General features: G+C 42.1%; 1 protein-coding gene across 1 annotated transcript in view; it reads right to left on the bottom strand.

Moving 5' to 3' along the window:
* The window catches only part of sorcs3a (sortilin related VPS10 domain containing receptor 3a), a 167,217-nt gene extending 151,398 nt beyond the window's left edge, over positions 1-15,819 (bottom strand). Inside the window, exons 1-2 of the mRNA XM_029517248.1 lie at positions 15,552-15,819; positions 15,130-15,446 (exon numbers count right to left, since the gene is read on the bottom strand). Coding sequence (XP_029373108.1) covers positions 15,130-15,446; positions 15,552-15,819 — 585 coding nt within the window. The remainder of the gene's footprint in view (positions 1-15,129; positions 15,447-15,551) is intronic.
* Positions 15,820-16,236: the final 417 nt, after the last annotated feature.

The raw sequence follows: 16,236 nt of genomic DNA, 5'->3' as shown, positions 1-16,236 counted from the left end.
TTTGTCCCATATACTGTAGCCCCCTCAATCAGCACTTTAATACTCTGGGTGGCCATCACTCTGTGTGGGTTAAGATGTGGGGTGACCTTTGAACTTGCGCTGACAACGCAGTTGCCTCAAGCTGCACAAGAGATCGATGTGAGTCTTGTTTGCTGTGGCAATGACATGACGTAGTAAAATGGGGGGGGGTTTATCTGTGGGGAAATAAGACACGGCAGATGCTACGCAAAGTACGACTATACAATTATGTTACGATCCTTTTAACATGCATATAAATTTACAATATAGATATAAAAAGACATAATATTAATACCGTGCATGCAAGATAACATCAATCACCACAACGACAACAAGGCTGCAATCAATATGACAAGCTCATTGCCACAGTGTAACAAGTGAATCATTATTTTGTTTGAATGCCAAATATGCCTTTCGCCACATCATCCCTCTCCTTCTCCTTTCCTGTCACTCTCAGCCCATGTGTCACCAAGCAAAGCAAAGCATGCAGATCTTAAAATAAACCTTTCAGAATAAAACAGCCCTGAGAGTGTCGTGCAGTGAATTCCACATCTGGGGCCCCACCAGCCAAGGTCGGACTCCCACCAAAACATCTCCAGCAGGATCCCTGTAACTGCGTTCTAATCTGTCTCTGAAGTGGAAAATAAGTAAATAACAAGACTGTAAATCCAAAGCTTTATTAGTAGCCCTTAGAAGTGGAGCTGTAAGTGCATATCCATCCATCTTCATCCGCTTTATCCGGGGTTGGGTCGCGGGGCTGTGCGTAAATATGACATTTCTAATCAAATAAACTGTCAATCAATTAGTTTCTTCTTCAGTGTCTGTAAAATCAAGAAAAATAAAAATAAGTGAATGCATTTTTTTTTTCCAGGCTCAAATGGGCACTTTTTAACCTGCCAACAGTCCAAACACTGAATATATTTTTAGTATTCAGCGATGATATTAGAAAAGAGGGAAGGCTCAATAAAAACTGAAAGCTAAGCAATAAAAAGTTACATTTTTGGATGGAACTAGAGCAGAGGCAAATTGTTCATCTTCAGAAAATGAATCTGAAATCGCTTCAATTGTTATTTTATTTTATCAATCAGAAATTAGAAATGATCCTTTGTTTGTTTTCTTTTTCTTTGTATGTAGACAACCTCTCAGAACGGAGTGTTTTTTTATACATGTTTTTTAATTAAAATTTCTTCCATCTCACACAGTTGATTGATTGTAGGTGAAAATAATTGGCTGATGAACTGATAAGAAAAATAATCATTAGCTGATACTGTGGAGATATCCTGCTCTGGAATATATATATATTTTTTTATGGCAAACCGAACAGACAGACAAACTAACATTGCCATAATGAACAGAGCAGATATGATTAAGGTCAGCTGACGCACGTTCATTCGGGAAAATTAATAAAATCAAATGCCACTCCGTGACCACTGTATCCAGAGGGACGGCGCTGCTAAAAATTGGCTCCACTTAAATTCCCCTTACCAGCTAAAACTAAGCTCCTTAAATGCAGGGATAGGCTGCAGAAGCAAAGAATCTTTACTGGGATTATCTCTCTTGTAGCAACTTGCTCTACAAATGCTTTTCTATCTGGTAAACCATGTAGCTCTAAATTCAATTAGGGCCACATGAACATTGTCATGTGTGGCAAGTGAGCTGTGAAAGGGCAGCATACAAGATCGGGCTACGGCGGTGAGAGGCTACTTCTGAGAGGGGAGAGATTTGAGATGCTGCAGGAGATGCGCTGCAATATTCAGCATTCACTGTGTCTCTTTATCACTTCGACTATGTCTGACTGCTTCGGCCAACACCTCCCTTCTGTAAAGCACACACACACACACACACACACACACACACACACACACAGATGGACAAACAGGCGCACAGCTATTAATTTCAGTCACTATCACAAAATATTTTTATCTACCAAATAGAATGACTTTTGCTTCGTGGCATTAGTCCAGCTACACTCCCATATACAGTGTACAGCCCTCTTCAGTATCCGTGTGCATTGGACACAATAGAGCTCTAAATTAAGGCTAATGAATAATCAGCGATCTCTGTCTTGACTTTTCCCTTTGCCCTCTGGCCCAGCAGCTCATATTACACTTCATTATTGTTTAGGCTACCCACTCCCTCTAGTGATGGACATCGGCACTGCCTGAGGAGCAGCCGGCAGGCAGACAGGCAGAAAATGTGGGACCACAGAAATGACAGGAAGAGTCAGCTTCCTTTGCTGCAGGCTGGATGCTGTGCCAGGGTGCTGGTGGGAAACGCAGTGGCGGACTGAGTAGACAATGTGACAACAACCCACTAAGCAGTCGTTTCTGCATCAAAAATGGCCTACTGAGTACAAGTGTTATTCTCTATTCCAGGAAAATGCGTAATGCTAAAGTGCTAAGATGTGTACAAAAAAAAAAAAAAAAAAAACAAGCAGCGACAACAAAAACAAACACCTGATTAAGCTGCTCTCTGCAGTGAAAACGTATTTGAGTGGTGCAATGTGATAATTATTTGGGCTGGGTTTATTCAGAGTGGCGTAGTACAACATAGCTTTCCCAGAAGGCCTAGCACAAATAAGACATAAATTATTAGAAAGCTTTCGATACATTTTGGTTTCAGACAGTTTTTTCTGAGACATTTTTGATGGTGTAATTATGAAATGGGCTATGCACTGTTTACATGCTTCATCAGCTGTGCTATCTTAGGCCTTTTGATTTTCATCAAGTTAATTCTGTTTTCTTTGAGTTACCCGTTCCTCAGGGTTGCTGCTAGAGTTGCAGCTGGCGGGAGTCCCAGCTCTATCAGACCTACTCAATTGGTGTCGATTGCCAATTGAACTGAGCCACGTTCTACAGCATCGTAGATGGAGGCAGCATTTTCCATTTCCTGATTTCTGTTACTTTTTGATAGCCATGTTTTTTATGTTGCTTTTTCCTTACTTAACATTATGCAGCATTTGGCTAAATTTGTTGGTCGGTCCCCAGTAAATGTCCTGAGCAGCCACTCGTATATATGTTTATAAGGTCCGCTTGTTTGTGCTTCACTTGAGTTGTGTCAAGTTTTTTGCTTTTCTGGAAATAAAAATGAACCACTTTTATCTATCTGGTCCCTGACGATCCCTGATATGCAGTCTCCGTTGTCCTATCCTCATTTCCAGCACTTAACAGTGGGATGTCTTCTGATAATAAATGCCTTAGGCAAGAAAACAACCACATATATATACACACATACATATATATATATATATATATATATATATATATATATGTGCGTGTGTGTGTGTGTATCAGGACAGACTCAACTAGCCCACTAAGCATGAAGCTGAATGTACAGCAATATAATGAATATTACAGCTCACTCCAGAGCAACATGCATGGCACTAATGAAATGCTAAGTCAGAGTCAGTGCAGTGAACTGAATGGAATTCATTCGATAAATTTGCTATAGAGCACTCTCCATGCAACAAATTGAACAATGTGGTCTCATTTAAATTCCATTATGTCTTTACACTGACGTGAAAAATCAGAAAGGAACTGGAATGACATCCATGCCCTTGATGGTAATTGACACCAATGGAGTTTGAGCAGACCACACAGTAAAAATGGGGCATTATTCATAATTAATGCTAAATTTATATAACCGGCTTACTTTCTAAGATGATGCAATAACATATTCATGGTTAAAGGGACTGCTGTGGTCAACATCAGCTACAAAGCCAATGTTGCATTAAAGGACCAGACGTGATAGTTTTTATTGAATCACCTGCTATGTTTTTTTTTTTTCTGCGACATGCAGAGGAATCTGCTGCCGAACTCTAAGTTTACCACTGGTAGTGAGTCCAAGCGTCTGTTGCACGAAGATGGTCTAACTAATCTCGGCTTTGTGCAGGTTTCATACGTGGAGTTTGATGAAAAGGTCAAGCTTGAGATGATTCCCCCTGCTTTCATATTGTGATACCTCTGGGATAATGTGCCATAATTAAAAGTGCTTTGGCATATGGCTACTGCTGCTAACACGCTGTGGAAGTCAATTGGAGCTATTTGTGCCTTGTGTGAGGAAAAAAAAAAAGGAAATAAAAATGCCACAGTGAATGTGAACACATGCAGCAGGAAATAAAGGGCAGGATTAAAAAAAAAAAATGGGTGAGGTACTATTTAATTAAAGGTTTTTCATTTCCTTTCCTTCTATTTATATTTTCAACTAGAGAACTAGAAACAAATGCTTCTCTAACTACATCTCTACAGTCAAAAATGTGTGGTTGCAACGTTGTTTACCTCTATCTAACAGACATTTTCCCCATTTTCATTTGCCAAATGTGAAGCCACCTGGCAGCACATAGATCCAGTGTTCACTTCACTTTTCAGATTTAGGAAAAGAAAAAAGAAGAAATAAATAATAAAAAAAAAAGGATGGCTGTAACTTACTAAATGTTATATTTTGTTGTGCTATTGCATGTGAAAAGAAAGATGACTTTGCTTTTCCATGGAATAACATTTAGCTACATTCGTAAATGACAGCACTGGATGACTCTCCACCACTTATCACACACAAAGGGGAAGGGTACGGTTTGGAGGGTGACACAAAGACAAACAACAATTCACAGTGACACACACCTACGGGCAATCTACAGTTACCAGTTTACCTAATGTGCACATCTTTGGACTGCGGGAGAAAGCTGGAGGAGCTGCAGGGAGACCAGGAAGATGCAGTGCTATACAACTTCACAGAAAGCCATAACCACAAATCTGATACTCTCTCGATGGTACAGTATATAAATAATGGGAAAGATTGCCGAGTCCAAGGAGATGTGATCAAAGCCAGAGTTAAAGGAAGATATTTACCAAGAGTGAGCTGCTTGTTGGCATCACTACTATGCAGGCAAAGCACTTTCTATCATAATTTTTCCACATTCCCTGCTATCATGAGTTCCTTACATGTACTGGCCTCAGAGTCAATACCGGTCCTTTGACTGAGATCCAAACAAAACTGAGTACGTCTGGTGGCAACAGAAAGGTGGACTCCACCTGCTTTAATGGATGCTTCAGTCGCCTTACACCACTCTTTCTGTACCAGCTGCCAGTCTCTTGGATGGCCACAGCAGACATCAGCACTGTCCTGCTCCACACTGAGGGCCTCCCACCCATGGCAAATACTGGACTCAGACAACACAAGCACATGGATGGTGAAGGCTCTGGTGTCGAGCTCCAGAACAAAATCCAACTGGATCTGAACATCCATTTGTTTCATTTCACTACTGAAAACAGCGGCTCATTCAAAACTGTCCGACCTGTTGCTGCTTGTGCTCCAGAGGGGACACTTGGATGGTTTTTGACTCTCAAAAGTCACAACAATATCTGCTGACCACTTACTATCATTTTCTGGCACCAACAAAGCACATGATAGCTTTTTCGCAATCAAGCAGACTTTTACCGCAGAACACAAAGGTCTCAAGTTAATTTATCTCCTCCGTAGAGATGTGTACATTTGTGAATAGAATAAAGAGAGTTCACGTACTTTTAAAAATAAATACTTTAAGTACCAAATTTGGTGAACAGAAATGTCATCCTGCGCATGGCGACAGGAGTGTTGAGACTCGTTGGATATGTGCAGTTTGCTGAGGGCCACTAGTTTACAATGATTTCAGCCCTACAGCGGACCTCTGTCACATTCCGGTCATTTGATGCATTGTTGATGTCAAAAATATTGATAAATGCAGGTTTATACAGTCGCTTAACCACAAAAAATACAGCGCCCAAAAAGTTTCACTGTGGCAGGCCAGTTATTTGCCTTATTTTCACTGTAGCCCGAAGGAATGTGACACACCAGGAATGATTCTGAGCACCATCGATCGTAAGAGCCAACTATCAGTCTCTCTATGACAGGACTGGGGCAGTGTTCAGGCTACCTTCACTGAGAATTATTAGGATTTAGAAGGTTTTTAAACTTCTATTTAGAGGCAAGACATGTACTAAGAGGTACCAGATGTGGCCAGACTAAATGCACTTTATCAATCAATTGCACAGCACTGTAAGTGAATATTTAAGAGGCTCTCTTCATTATGACTGGAGAAGGTGATAAAGCTTTACATTAAAAAAAGAACAAGCCCTCATTGATGTTTCATTTAATGTGCTGCTCTCAGCAGGGCAAGCTACACTGCAGAAAACTGCACTTTACTGTTGATGCAGGCAAAAACATACAAGCGGGGGCATAAAAAAAAAAAAAAGCATCATAGAAACTCTATTTATTTCATTAAATGTCTGTTACAACTCATTATTCAAAATTAGTTCAGTGCAACCAGAACTGAAGATGCTGTGGAGGGGGGAGGGGCAAGGAAGTGGGGCCACTTGGGATGACGTAGCTGCAGGACAAGATCGATGACCTAACTGGAGAGGTTTAATGTAAAGTAGATGATGTATCAGCATTTTTTTTCTATGATAGGTATTCTATATATAATTATATAGCCACTTATAGTATATTTTTTTTACAACTGTATACTTCTGGTAATATTTCACGACTGTAAAAAAAATATAAATTAATAAAAAAAAAAAAAAAAAAAAGGTTGAACCGTTCCAGCTTGATTTCTGGTGGTAGCTTTGTCAGACAAATAAGTCAAATGGGAGTATTCTCAAATCACAGTGTTTTATTGGGTTTTAATGCGCCGTAATGCATTATTAATATATACAGAATGCGATTATTGCCACACACAACTTATCCACAGATAATTGCATCAGCGGTTTGCAGTTTTCAGATCCTCTTTAAGGTTACAGCAAAAAATGATGCACATTGACGAGTGTTGTCTCATGCTACCTTAATACAGACTTTTTTTTTTTTGGGCAGTTTTGCTAGCAAAAGAAAAAAAAACCTGTAGTCTTATTCCTCTGCACATGACGTTAACAAGCATGATTACAGGTGGCATTAGTTGTCATGAGTTAGATCTGCGTGCCACCTCTAAAAGATTAATGAAAATAACCATCAGCTGGAACACTTATGTCAAACAGCATTTGGCAGACATTTTGGAAGTACTTCTTAAGTAGAGTGACCGTGCAAAAAAGAAACCCTCTGAATACGATCAACTGCAGTGGGAGCTAGTAGTTCATGAGTGCAGTGGTTGGGACTGCAGCTTTACAATTAGAGGCACCAGTATCCCATCCTGTCAGAGGAGGAGTACAATCTTAAACTCCATCTCTGATTTGGACGATGCTCACTCCGCAATCACTGGCAAATTAGAATTTTCATCAAGTATGAACCGTTTTCTCTCATCTCAATCATGTTGGGCTTCTTATGTCTTACACAGCATTTCCTGATAATATTAATGTACTTACTGAAACGATAGCAGATACAGAGAAAACCTGTAAAGCCACTAGTTGTAATTAGCAACTGCATGCTCCTGCTCATGTGTTGACCTGAGCGAGACTAATTACATTTTCCTTTTTCAGAAGGAATGTCACTCTGTTAAAGTAAGTTTGACATTTTGAATTTGACTTTTGACAGCAGTACCAAGGTCACTTACGGTCTTTTGCTCGAAAGCTTTTAGCCTTACCATTAGATGGCACTACTTTTTAAATCATTGTATAGACCATGCCAGAGAGTTGATTCCGTTTTTATTTTGCTCCACATTATACAATTGTCTCAACAATGTATCACATCCGTGTGTGTGTAATGTGGGCACAGCTGGGAATGGATTCTATAGACTTAATAATTAACCTCTAATGCTTGTATCAGTAATATTTTTACCTACACCTATTTGTTTCTGTGCTGGATTATGAGGTAGCACTGCTCTGTGTAACTTCCACCCCCACAGAAAACACCTACAAAAGAGCATGGAGACTAATAATTCATTGATGTCCATGACCACTTACGCTCTGTTATAGGGCAGACTTATATTGGAAACGTACCTGTCAAGCAGTCCAAACAACTCTTTCTGCATCATTAAAATTTTAAAAGGCTGCTCAGCATGGAAGCTGGGTTAGTAAGAGACAATTACTGTGTTTGATAGAAAAGTAATGCAGTGTCCATTCAAAGACAGAAACTGCAAGCCTTGGAAGAAAAAAAAAAATATGAGAAATAAAAATTGACTTGAGAGATGATTTATTTAACGGGTACTTTTCAGGCTGAGTTCTACGCCAGATAGTATGGAAAGTCAGAAGTTCAGTCACTAACAGTGGCTGCCTTTTGTGCAGGTATTAAGAGAGAAAATAGAAATCTGAAACCATGAGCGCTGGTCTCCTGCCGCCTTTAGTGAAAGATGCTTACACAATCTGCTTGGTAATGGGAGATGTTTAAGCAGGTTATTACCATTAAAATCCAAATGGAAATAAAGAAGCAGACCTGATTGTAAAGTTAATGCAGCGTAGACTCATTTTACAGCCACTATCAATCTCTCATAGATAAACCACTAGATCACTTTAATTAGACAATGTGTTAATTGACTGCAGGTCCTGAGGTGTGATGTGTCAACATTAGACTCCATCAATGACAACCTCCTGCAGACACAACACCATTCGCTCTGACCAAGACTGCTACTGAGAATGATCGAGGGCATCCACCTGTTCATATCTTCTTTTTTTTCCTCTTGTTTCAGTCGATTTGTTTGCTATTTACTTGCATTTGAACAAGTCTCTTTCTGTCTGAGATTGAGAACTTTGACCTTGTGGATACATATCAATGTGTAGGATGGACAGTGCCTGCTGAGGGAGGGCACACAGGAGGTGAAGAGGAGAAGCAAATGGATTCTGAGGTGGAGAGAAGGGGAGACAGAGCCAGAGAAACGCAGCACGCAATCACTTCATTGATGTCTGACATTATTAGATGCTCATCGCCTGGATTCTCCCTGGAACCACCCTTGTTTGGGAAATGCCAAAGGACATGAACATTAGACGTTATCCTGTATGGGGGGAAAAAAAGTAGACAAGGTCAATCTGCACTGTGCCACTGAGATTTAGTGGTCTCAAAACTCAATATTTCTTAAGTGAATCCATAGATATTCAAACTGGGCCCAGCAAAAGAACAACTCTGAGAAGAGAACAGGCCGTTTGGTGCGAGCCCATATGGGGAAAAGGCTATGAGGAGAATGGAGATGAAAGTAAATTCAATCTGACACTGGGGTGCACCAATGTAATTAACACACATACTTACTCACAGAATTCTCTGTTCCTAACACGCTTTCCCTCACAAAGATAATGTCGACGCCCTTGTAGCGCTGAACAGGATCGGTGACCAAGCGTATGATTATACTGAACTCTCTGAAGTCGCAGTGAGGTGGCTTCCATCAACGCCTTGGCCACCAAGGCAATCTTACAGGAAACATAATGAGGCCATTATGTTTGGCGAACCCAGTGTTAAAGCGTCTTCTCTTCGTGGCTATGATCCTACTACATCCGCACTCATAACTTCAAAGCTTTTAGCAGCTTGATGCGATCTGCGGCGTGCAGCAGCAGCAGCAGGTGCAATGCTCTCTGATTGGATGGCTTCTTGAATGACCTCCTTTAATCTGGTGGCGTTTCTGTACCGAGCCCTAACGAGAGTTTTAACATCATGTGACACTCATAAGCGTATCCGGTGACCTTTAAGTAGAGCTATAAAGTGCATTCAGAAATTTTGCTGATCCCACATCAGGCGAAAGGAAAGAGTCTGAGTTCTGCGTATGCAGGCAGAAGGGTGAAGAGATTACGACAACAGTAAGTGAAAATCTGAAAGCTGTTCTTTGACTTTATCTTTTTAGTGAGCTAAACTTTAATTCCATTCCAAAACAAAACCTCTGTGAGCAAACTGTATTTATTCTGCACAGTTAAAATGTCTTCAACGCATTAATGCATCTGGAAATGAGATGCGATATACTCTACATCAGGCGACTCATTCTACAAATGGAAATCCAAAGCTCACAGTGTAAGAATGCGAAGCGTACGTTTAGGGCAAGCATAAAGTGACATAACATACTTTCAAAACCACACTGCATGGACTCAGGAGGTCACAAGCCAGCCAGCACTGTTCAGAGACTGCAGCCAAGAGTAGAAATCTTAAGGCCAGTCAAGTATGATTCTTCATGTATTGTGGCACCAGGCTTCTTGCCACAACATCATACTACCATTGCAGAAAACAAGGGACAGGAAACAAATTTGTAGACGGTAATTAGAGGATGGGAGGGAGGAGAGAACTGAGGGAAAAGGGAGCTGGGGCGCTGTGGAAGGATTGCATTATTTATGGCATTTTACTTTTTAGCCCTGCTCTCTTCCTCCAGAGCAGAGGTCCGCAGATGTAGTGGGAGAGGTAAGAAAAGAAACAATTTTATAATGCATTACCATCAGTAATTTAAGCTGAAGGATGAGATGGGTTGATGGAAAGTGAGCAGGCGCAAGACCCACCTCTACATCCTAAATCACATCGACTCACTGCAGAGACTATAGCTGGGAATGCGGCACAAAGCTGTGTACTTGTCGGTGGGTCTCTAGGCTTTTTCTGCACTACAGTTGGTGAATGACCATTGTAAGCTTGAGCATTTTACTAAATTTTTTCTTCTTTCCAAACAGGAGCGTATAAATTATTTATGCTCAATATCCTGCAAAAATAAAACTTCTACGTATGTGTGCTTTTAACTGCATTCCTTTTTTTTTTTTCTTTCCTCTTTCGTTCAAAAAACACACGAGAGTTTGCGTGTATTGCACTGGTTCTCAGGAGGGATTTGAAAATTTCAAAAACACATTAAGCTCTATTGACAGCTTGCCCCTTATGGCTGACCTGCCTCTGTGTGAATTCTCAAGACTTAAAAGACTGTTTTATGCAAATTTTTGTCACCCCTGCCCGACCCCCCTGTGGATAGAGAACAACAAAGACTGTGCCATGTGCCATGATTGATGAAAAAAACATCAAGGGGTGAAAATGTTGCATTCATCAGCTGAAATGCTCCCACCCCCTTCCCTGTGCTCTGCTAAATATCCAGATATTTGTGGTCACGGTCTTTGTAAAGAATATTCATTGTGATTGCGCTGTTGCAACAAAATCTCACTGTTCCCGTAGAAGAGACTAATGTTTCAAGATTACACTAAAAGAAGCGCTGCTCATGGTATCCATTTGTGTTCAAGCTGTCAGTCACAATGCCATTATGCTCGTGACCACTAAGCCTAAAAAATAGTTCAGGGGGGAAAAAAAAATTGCTCTAAGGACGCTTCGATGGAATTCATTCATCCTCATTCATTTTCTACCGCTTATCCATTTCTGGATGGCGGGGGCTGGTGGAGCCAACCCCAGCTCACATTGTGCGAGAGCGGGGTACACCCTGGACAGGTCAGCAGTCCATCACTGGGCCAACACACAGAGACAGACAGAGACCGACAACCACTCACACTCAGAGCTACAGACAGTTTAGTGTTGCCAATTAACCCAAATGTCTTTGGTAGGTGGGAGGAAACCCACGCAAGCAAAGAGAGAGCACTCCACACGGATAGGCCCCAGGCCAGGAACTGAACCCATGGCCTCCTTATTGTGGGGCAAAAGCGCTAACCTCTATGCCGCCGTGTTGCCTTTCAATGATGTCCACAAATATGATTAATGACAGTTAGTCTGAACATTGCTACCTCTACATTGCCAGTTAATATCTAAGGTTATCTTCTCAGGTATTTTGACATAATCTGTATAAGCCTGAGGCAGAGACATGAAGACGCATACAACAGCAGACAGAGAGCAAGAGGTAAGGCAGAGAAAGGAAGTTGGACAGGTACAGAGAGAGACAGTTAGAGTGCTTTAGCCTTGTGTACACGCCACAAAGGACATGCTATTCACCCCAAGGAACCCACAGCAGCGTCAAGTCCTCCCAGAGGTAGTAGCAGTACAAGACACAGGTGAACAATCTGGCTGAAATAAAACTGACAGAAAGTCTCCGAACCAAAGAGGTTGTGAATTTACTGTTGGTGCATTGAACAGTCAAACAAACAGCATGCCAGTCAACCTACAGATATTCTAGCATGTAATACTGATGAATTTCAATGGTTGAGCAGATAGTGCTACAGTATCAGTATCTTGGTTTAAGGTCAATGGCACAAAGCATGCGAAGGCCATCCATTCAGTCAGTTTCGGCAGTCCTTCAAGACTGGAAAAAAACCAGAAGACAATAAAGTCAAAAGGCTACAGGCGCTGGTTAAGGTTACACATTTACCACGTTAGTTGTTTGAAGAATATCATGGTAGCATTCTGGAAAGTGTGATCATTGTAAGGTGAGGGGGGCAGTCGAATCACACAGTCGAGCAGTCATCCAGTGTCTTTTGAAAGGCCATCGCTTGGTTTTATCAGGAACCTTTGGTTTCGTTTTGGTAGATGTTCAAAGGAACCACTTGTTCGAGGCTAGGAGACATTTTCTGTCATGGCTAACAGTGACCTATGGTGACCTTTAGTAGGAAAAGGAAATGCTAACAGTAAAAGAGTCCCCAGGCTAAAAATCATATTTGTGGTTAAAATAGTTAACAGGTCAACATTAAGTAACAGTCACCATCATATTTAAAATCAAAAACTACATGGTTACAGTTCAGGAATGATTGTGGTCATCGTAAAAATAATTATTTGGACAGATTTTTGCAGTGATATTTAAAGGAAATCAGTCCTGGACAGTTCGGGTTTGTAGGGATGATGCTAATAGTTGCCTCCAGTCTAATGTATGCCAGGAGAATAACTATTGTCCTTGACCTGCTTGGTCCTGATGAGGAAAGTCATATTTAAAGGAAAAACGACTAGATTAAGGTTAGGGAAAGATTCAAGTCAGTGTCAAGGCTGAAATGGAAATGGAGATAGTCAACCCAGCACCAGCAGCTAGCAGTAAAGGTTCATAGCAATATGGAACAGAATGCCTTTACTGTCATTGCATGAGAAAAAACAACAAAATTTAGCTGTCGCTTCCAAAACAGTTCACCCTCTCTACACACCGTTAGGCACATCAATTCACACCTGGGTTAACAGTTAGAATAAATACATAAATTACCAAATGATGATACTGCGGTGAAGGTTTAAGCTGTTATGGAAACAGTGGCGTCCAGCGCTTAAAACCGGCCTGACTTCCTGACTTGTAGCGCTCACTTGTTAGATAAATATAACCACAGAGTTGCTTTGTTTTTATTTTAGCGTTTTTCCAAAATATATATTTTTGTGCGTTTATTGGCTGAGAGTCAAGGCAGATGTACATTGCAAGGAGAACGACAACGATGTGTTGTGCAACAGCTGTCCCCCACTGGAACATAAGAGACAAACAGCAAATAGAAAGTTAAGATTAAAGTGAGCGAGCCGAAATGGTCATCCATCCAACCAACTCGTCAGCCTGTTAGCCAGCCACTTACTCTTACTCTAACTTAACTACGGCTGCAGTTAAGTTAGAAGACTGCGAGCTCAATCGGCCTTTCCTACCGACCCATTCATCACAAGAACAAGCCCCAGTGGCCAATGAAGATTGAGTAGGATCTTTCTCTTGAGGATGCTCTTGAGGCCTGATTCCTTTATTCCCCCCCCCCCGAAGAAAATAAAAAAAGAGAAAGGACTTTGAAATAGCCTTGTCAAGATAATTATTAAAGATTTAAAGCTGAGGGACAGTGGCACACAACAACCTTCTCACCCTCTATCCAAAGCATGCCCAGCCAGTTACACACATTCACAAACACACGCACGCACACAAACACACACAAACATGTTCCACCCAGAGTGCCACAGTCTTCACTGCGGGTTAAAAAAACAAGTTCACACACTGTGCAATAATCAGCTCGGACAAGACTGAAAAAATTAGATTTTTTTTTTCTCCAAATGGAATGAAGCAAGAGGAGCAGCAACAACAACAAATTAAGCTTGTGAAACCACAAAGAAGTGCCCATCAGCACCCTGTGAGCTTACATAGTTGTGTAAATGACTTTGATTCATTTTTTCCTCATTATTCTCTTCCTATGGGGGCCCTCTTGTGCAAGAGGGGCAGGAAATTCATCAATTTCTTATACAAAATGGGCCTGAATGTGATCTGTGTCCTTCTAGAGGTAAGTAAGCAGCAATGTGAACTTTCTTCTGCTTTTTAGATTTATTCATGCTATGGCACCAGCTAGTCGAATAATGAGACTCTGGTCTTAAATAATCCTCAATTTTTTGCTGACATTCTTTTGGTAATTTTGAGGGACTGTGGTTATTTCAGAAATTACCGAATACTCTCAAATCATGTTTGAGAAACAGTTTGAATAACAGTAGCCTAATTATTTTCCTTCGTTTTCTATATTTCTACTCTACTCTTGCAGGATTTCATCTTTGAGCCCATGTCATTATGCTCTGTTGTTTCAACGAGGCAGCCTTCCCCTCCTTTGTGATAATATAGATGGGTTAAGCATGAACCTCCAAACACTTATCATCCCCCCTTTGGAAAATCTGTGGTGGTGATACTGCCGACGCTTTTTTTATGTACAAATTGAAGGAAAAAAAAAAACAGCGCCACACAACAGGGGTTCAATTAAGTTTCAAATCAAATAGGTCGTTAAAAAAAATCTGTAAATCCCCTAAAAATCAGTTCGGGTTTTTTTGGGGAGCAGAAGAGTCGTACAGAGGTGAAATTCATAATCCTAAGAATTTAAGGGCTTATCGGAGATTGAGCAATAATTTATGACTCCCTCCCTCCCCAGTCAATTAATTTGGATGAAAAACCTCTCATCAGTTGGGAGGAATGAATCATGCATTAGCATATCCCCAATTCGGTGCAAATAAATCATAAATATTTTTCACACTAAGACTGGGCCATAAATCACGCCGAACTAAACAGTAAAGTGAAAACGCACGGACCATGAACTGAGAGTAAAAGAAATGTAATGCACTAAGGAGGCGGGATGGGGAGGGGCGTGCTCTTCTTTGTGGTTTCACAGTCATGTACAAATCACAAACGATGCTCAAGTCTGGCACTGAGGGATTCATGGAGCGGTGTGCGTCTGTGCGCATCTGTAGCTCCTAGTGCACCTGTTAACAGTGAAGCACAACTCAGCGGTCTGCTCTGCGCGTCACGGAGTTCACCCTGCCAACCCGGAGCCGGTGTGAAATGTGCACTGAAGTCCCGGCCAGTAGCTGAATGTGCAGAGGTTAAAAACACAGAACAAATCCATGCCCACTTACGCTGCTGTTTTGTCCTGACCAGTAGACCACCGCGTGGTTATGCGCAGAGTCCCCAGTTAGAGCAAATGTGCTGCTCGTGATCTTGGGATCATCCTGCCGGGTATTTCCTCTCCCTTCATCCCTGTTCCATCTGAAGTCAGACCTGCCAAGCCTCTGTCCGTCCAGCAATGAGCCCCGATTCTCCGGAGCGCCCGCAGCCACGCCAGTTCGGCCGGTCCACCTGCTCTCCCTGACCTCGGTGAAGTCAGGAACGCTCCTCTTTGCTCTCCAGAGCGCAGCATCCTCGCCCATCTCGGGCTCCCGTTCCCCCTTCACCCCTCCGCGGCGACTTTCTTCGCTGGACCACTGCGTATCTTCCATTGTTGTAACTCCATCCAAACTGGTGTCTTGGGGATACAGGGAGTCATCCCCGGCAGAAACGCCTGTCGCACGGTCGTCGTCCACTCCAGTATCCTGGACGGTAACCCCGAGTTCCTTAAACTCTACTCGGATGTTCTTTCGGGTGCTGGCTTCCTCTGTCGGGTCGGTGCGCATCCCCATCTGTAATTTCTCCAGGTGAAGCTGAACTGGCGACGGACAAGATGCGCAAGTTATCTCTGCCGTGGCATTTTGCAGGGTAAGAGCGGCTATCATCACCCAGATACCCAGAGATAAGTGCAAACCTGGGCAGAAGCCAGCCCAAGTCTCCATCGCTGACAGAGATTTGGGGAAGGGGGGTAGAAGGACCGTCAGAGACCTTATCCGACACCTTAACTCCCTTCTCTCAGGTCGATACGGAATAACTGGCGCCTCGATTGTCCGTCTGGTTGTTTGGGGTGGGGGGAGGGGGGAGGAGGGGTTTGCTCTTCAATGAAACTGTTCACGTCCAAGGATCTTTGGTCGGGAAAGCCACCACACAGGAGGGAGGAGCTGAAAGCAGCCAGCTGCCGAGTGTGCGCCCGGAAGAGAGCGAGGGAGAGAGAGAGAGAGAGAGAGAGAGAGAGAGAGAGGGGAGAGAGAGAGAGAGAGAGGAGCGATCGACTAAGGGAACTAATGAGAGAGAGACGCTGTCCATGGTGCTGACTTTTCTTCCGTTGTCTGAAGTTTATATTCTTGTCCATGAGCAGC

This window comes from Echeneis naucrates, chromosome 1 (assembly GCF_900963305.1).
Source record: "Echeneis naucrates chromosome 1, fEcheNa1.1, whole genome shotgun sequence".
Lineage (NCBI taxonomy): Eukaryota > Metazoa > Chordata > Actinopteri > Carangiformes > Echeneidae > Echeneis > Echeneis naucrates.
This window is presented reverse-complemented; position numbering and strand designations above follow the sequence as displayed.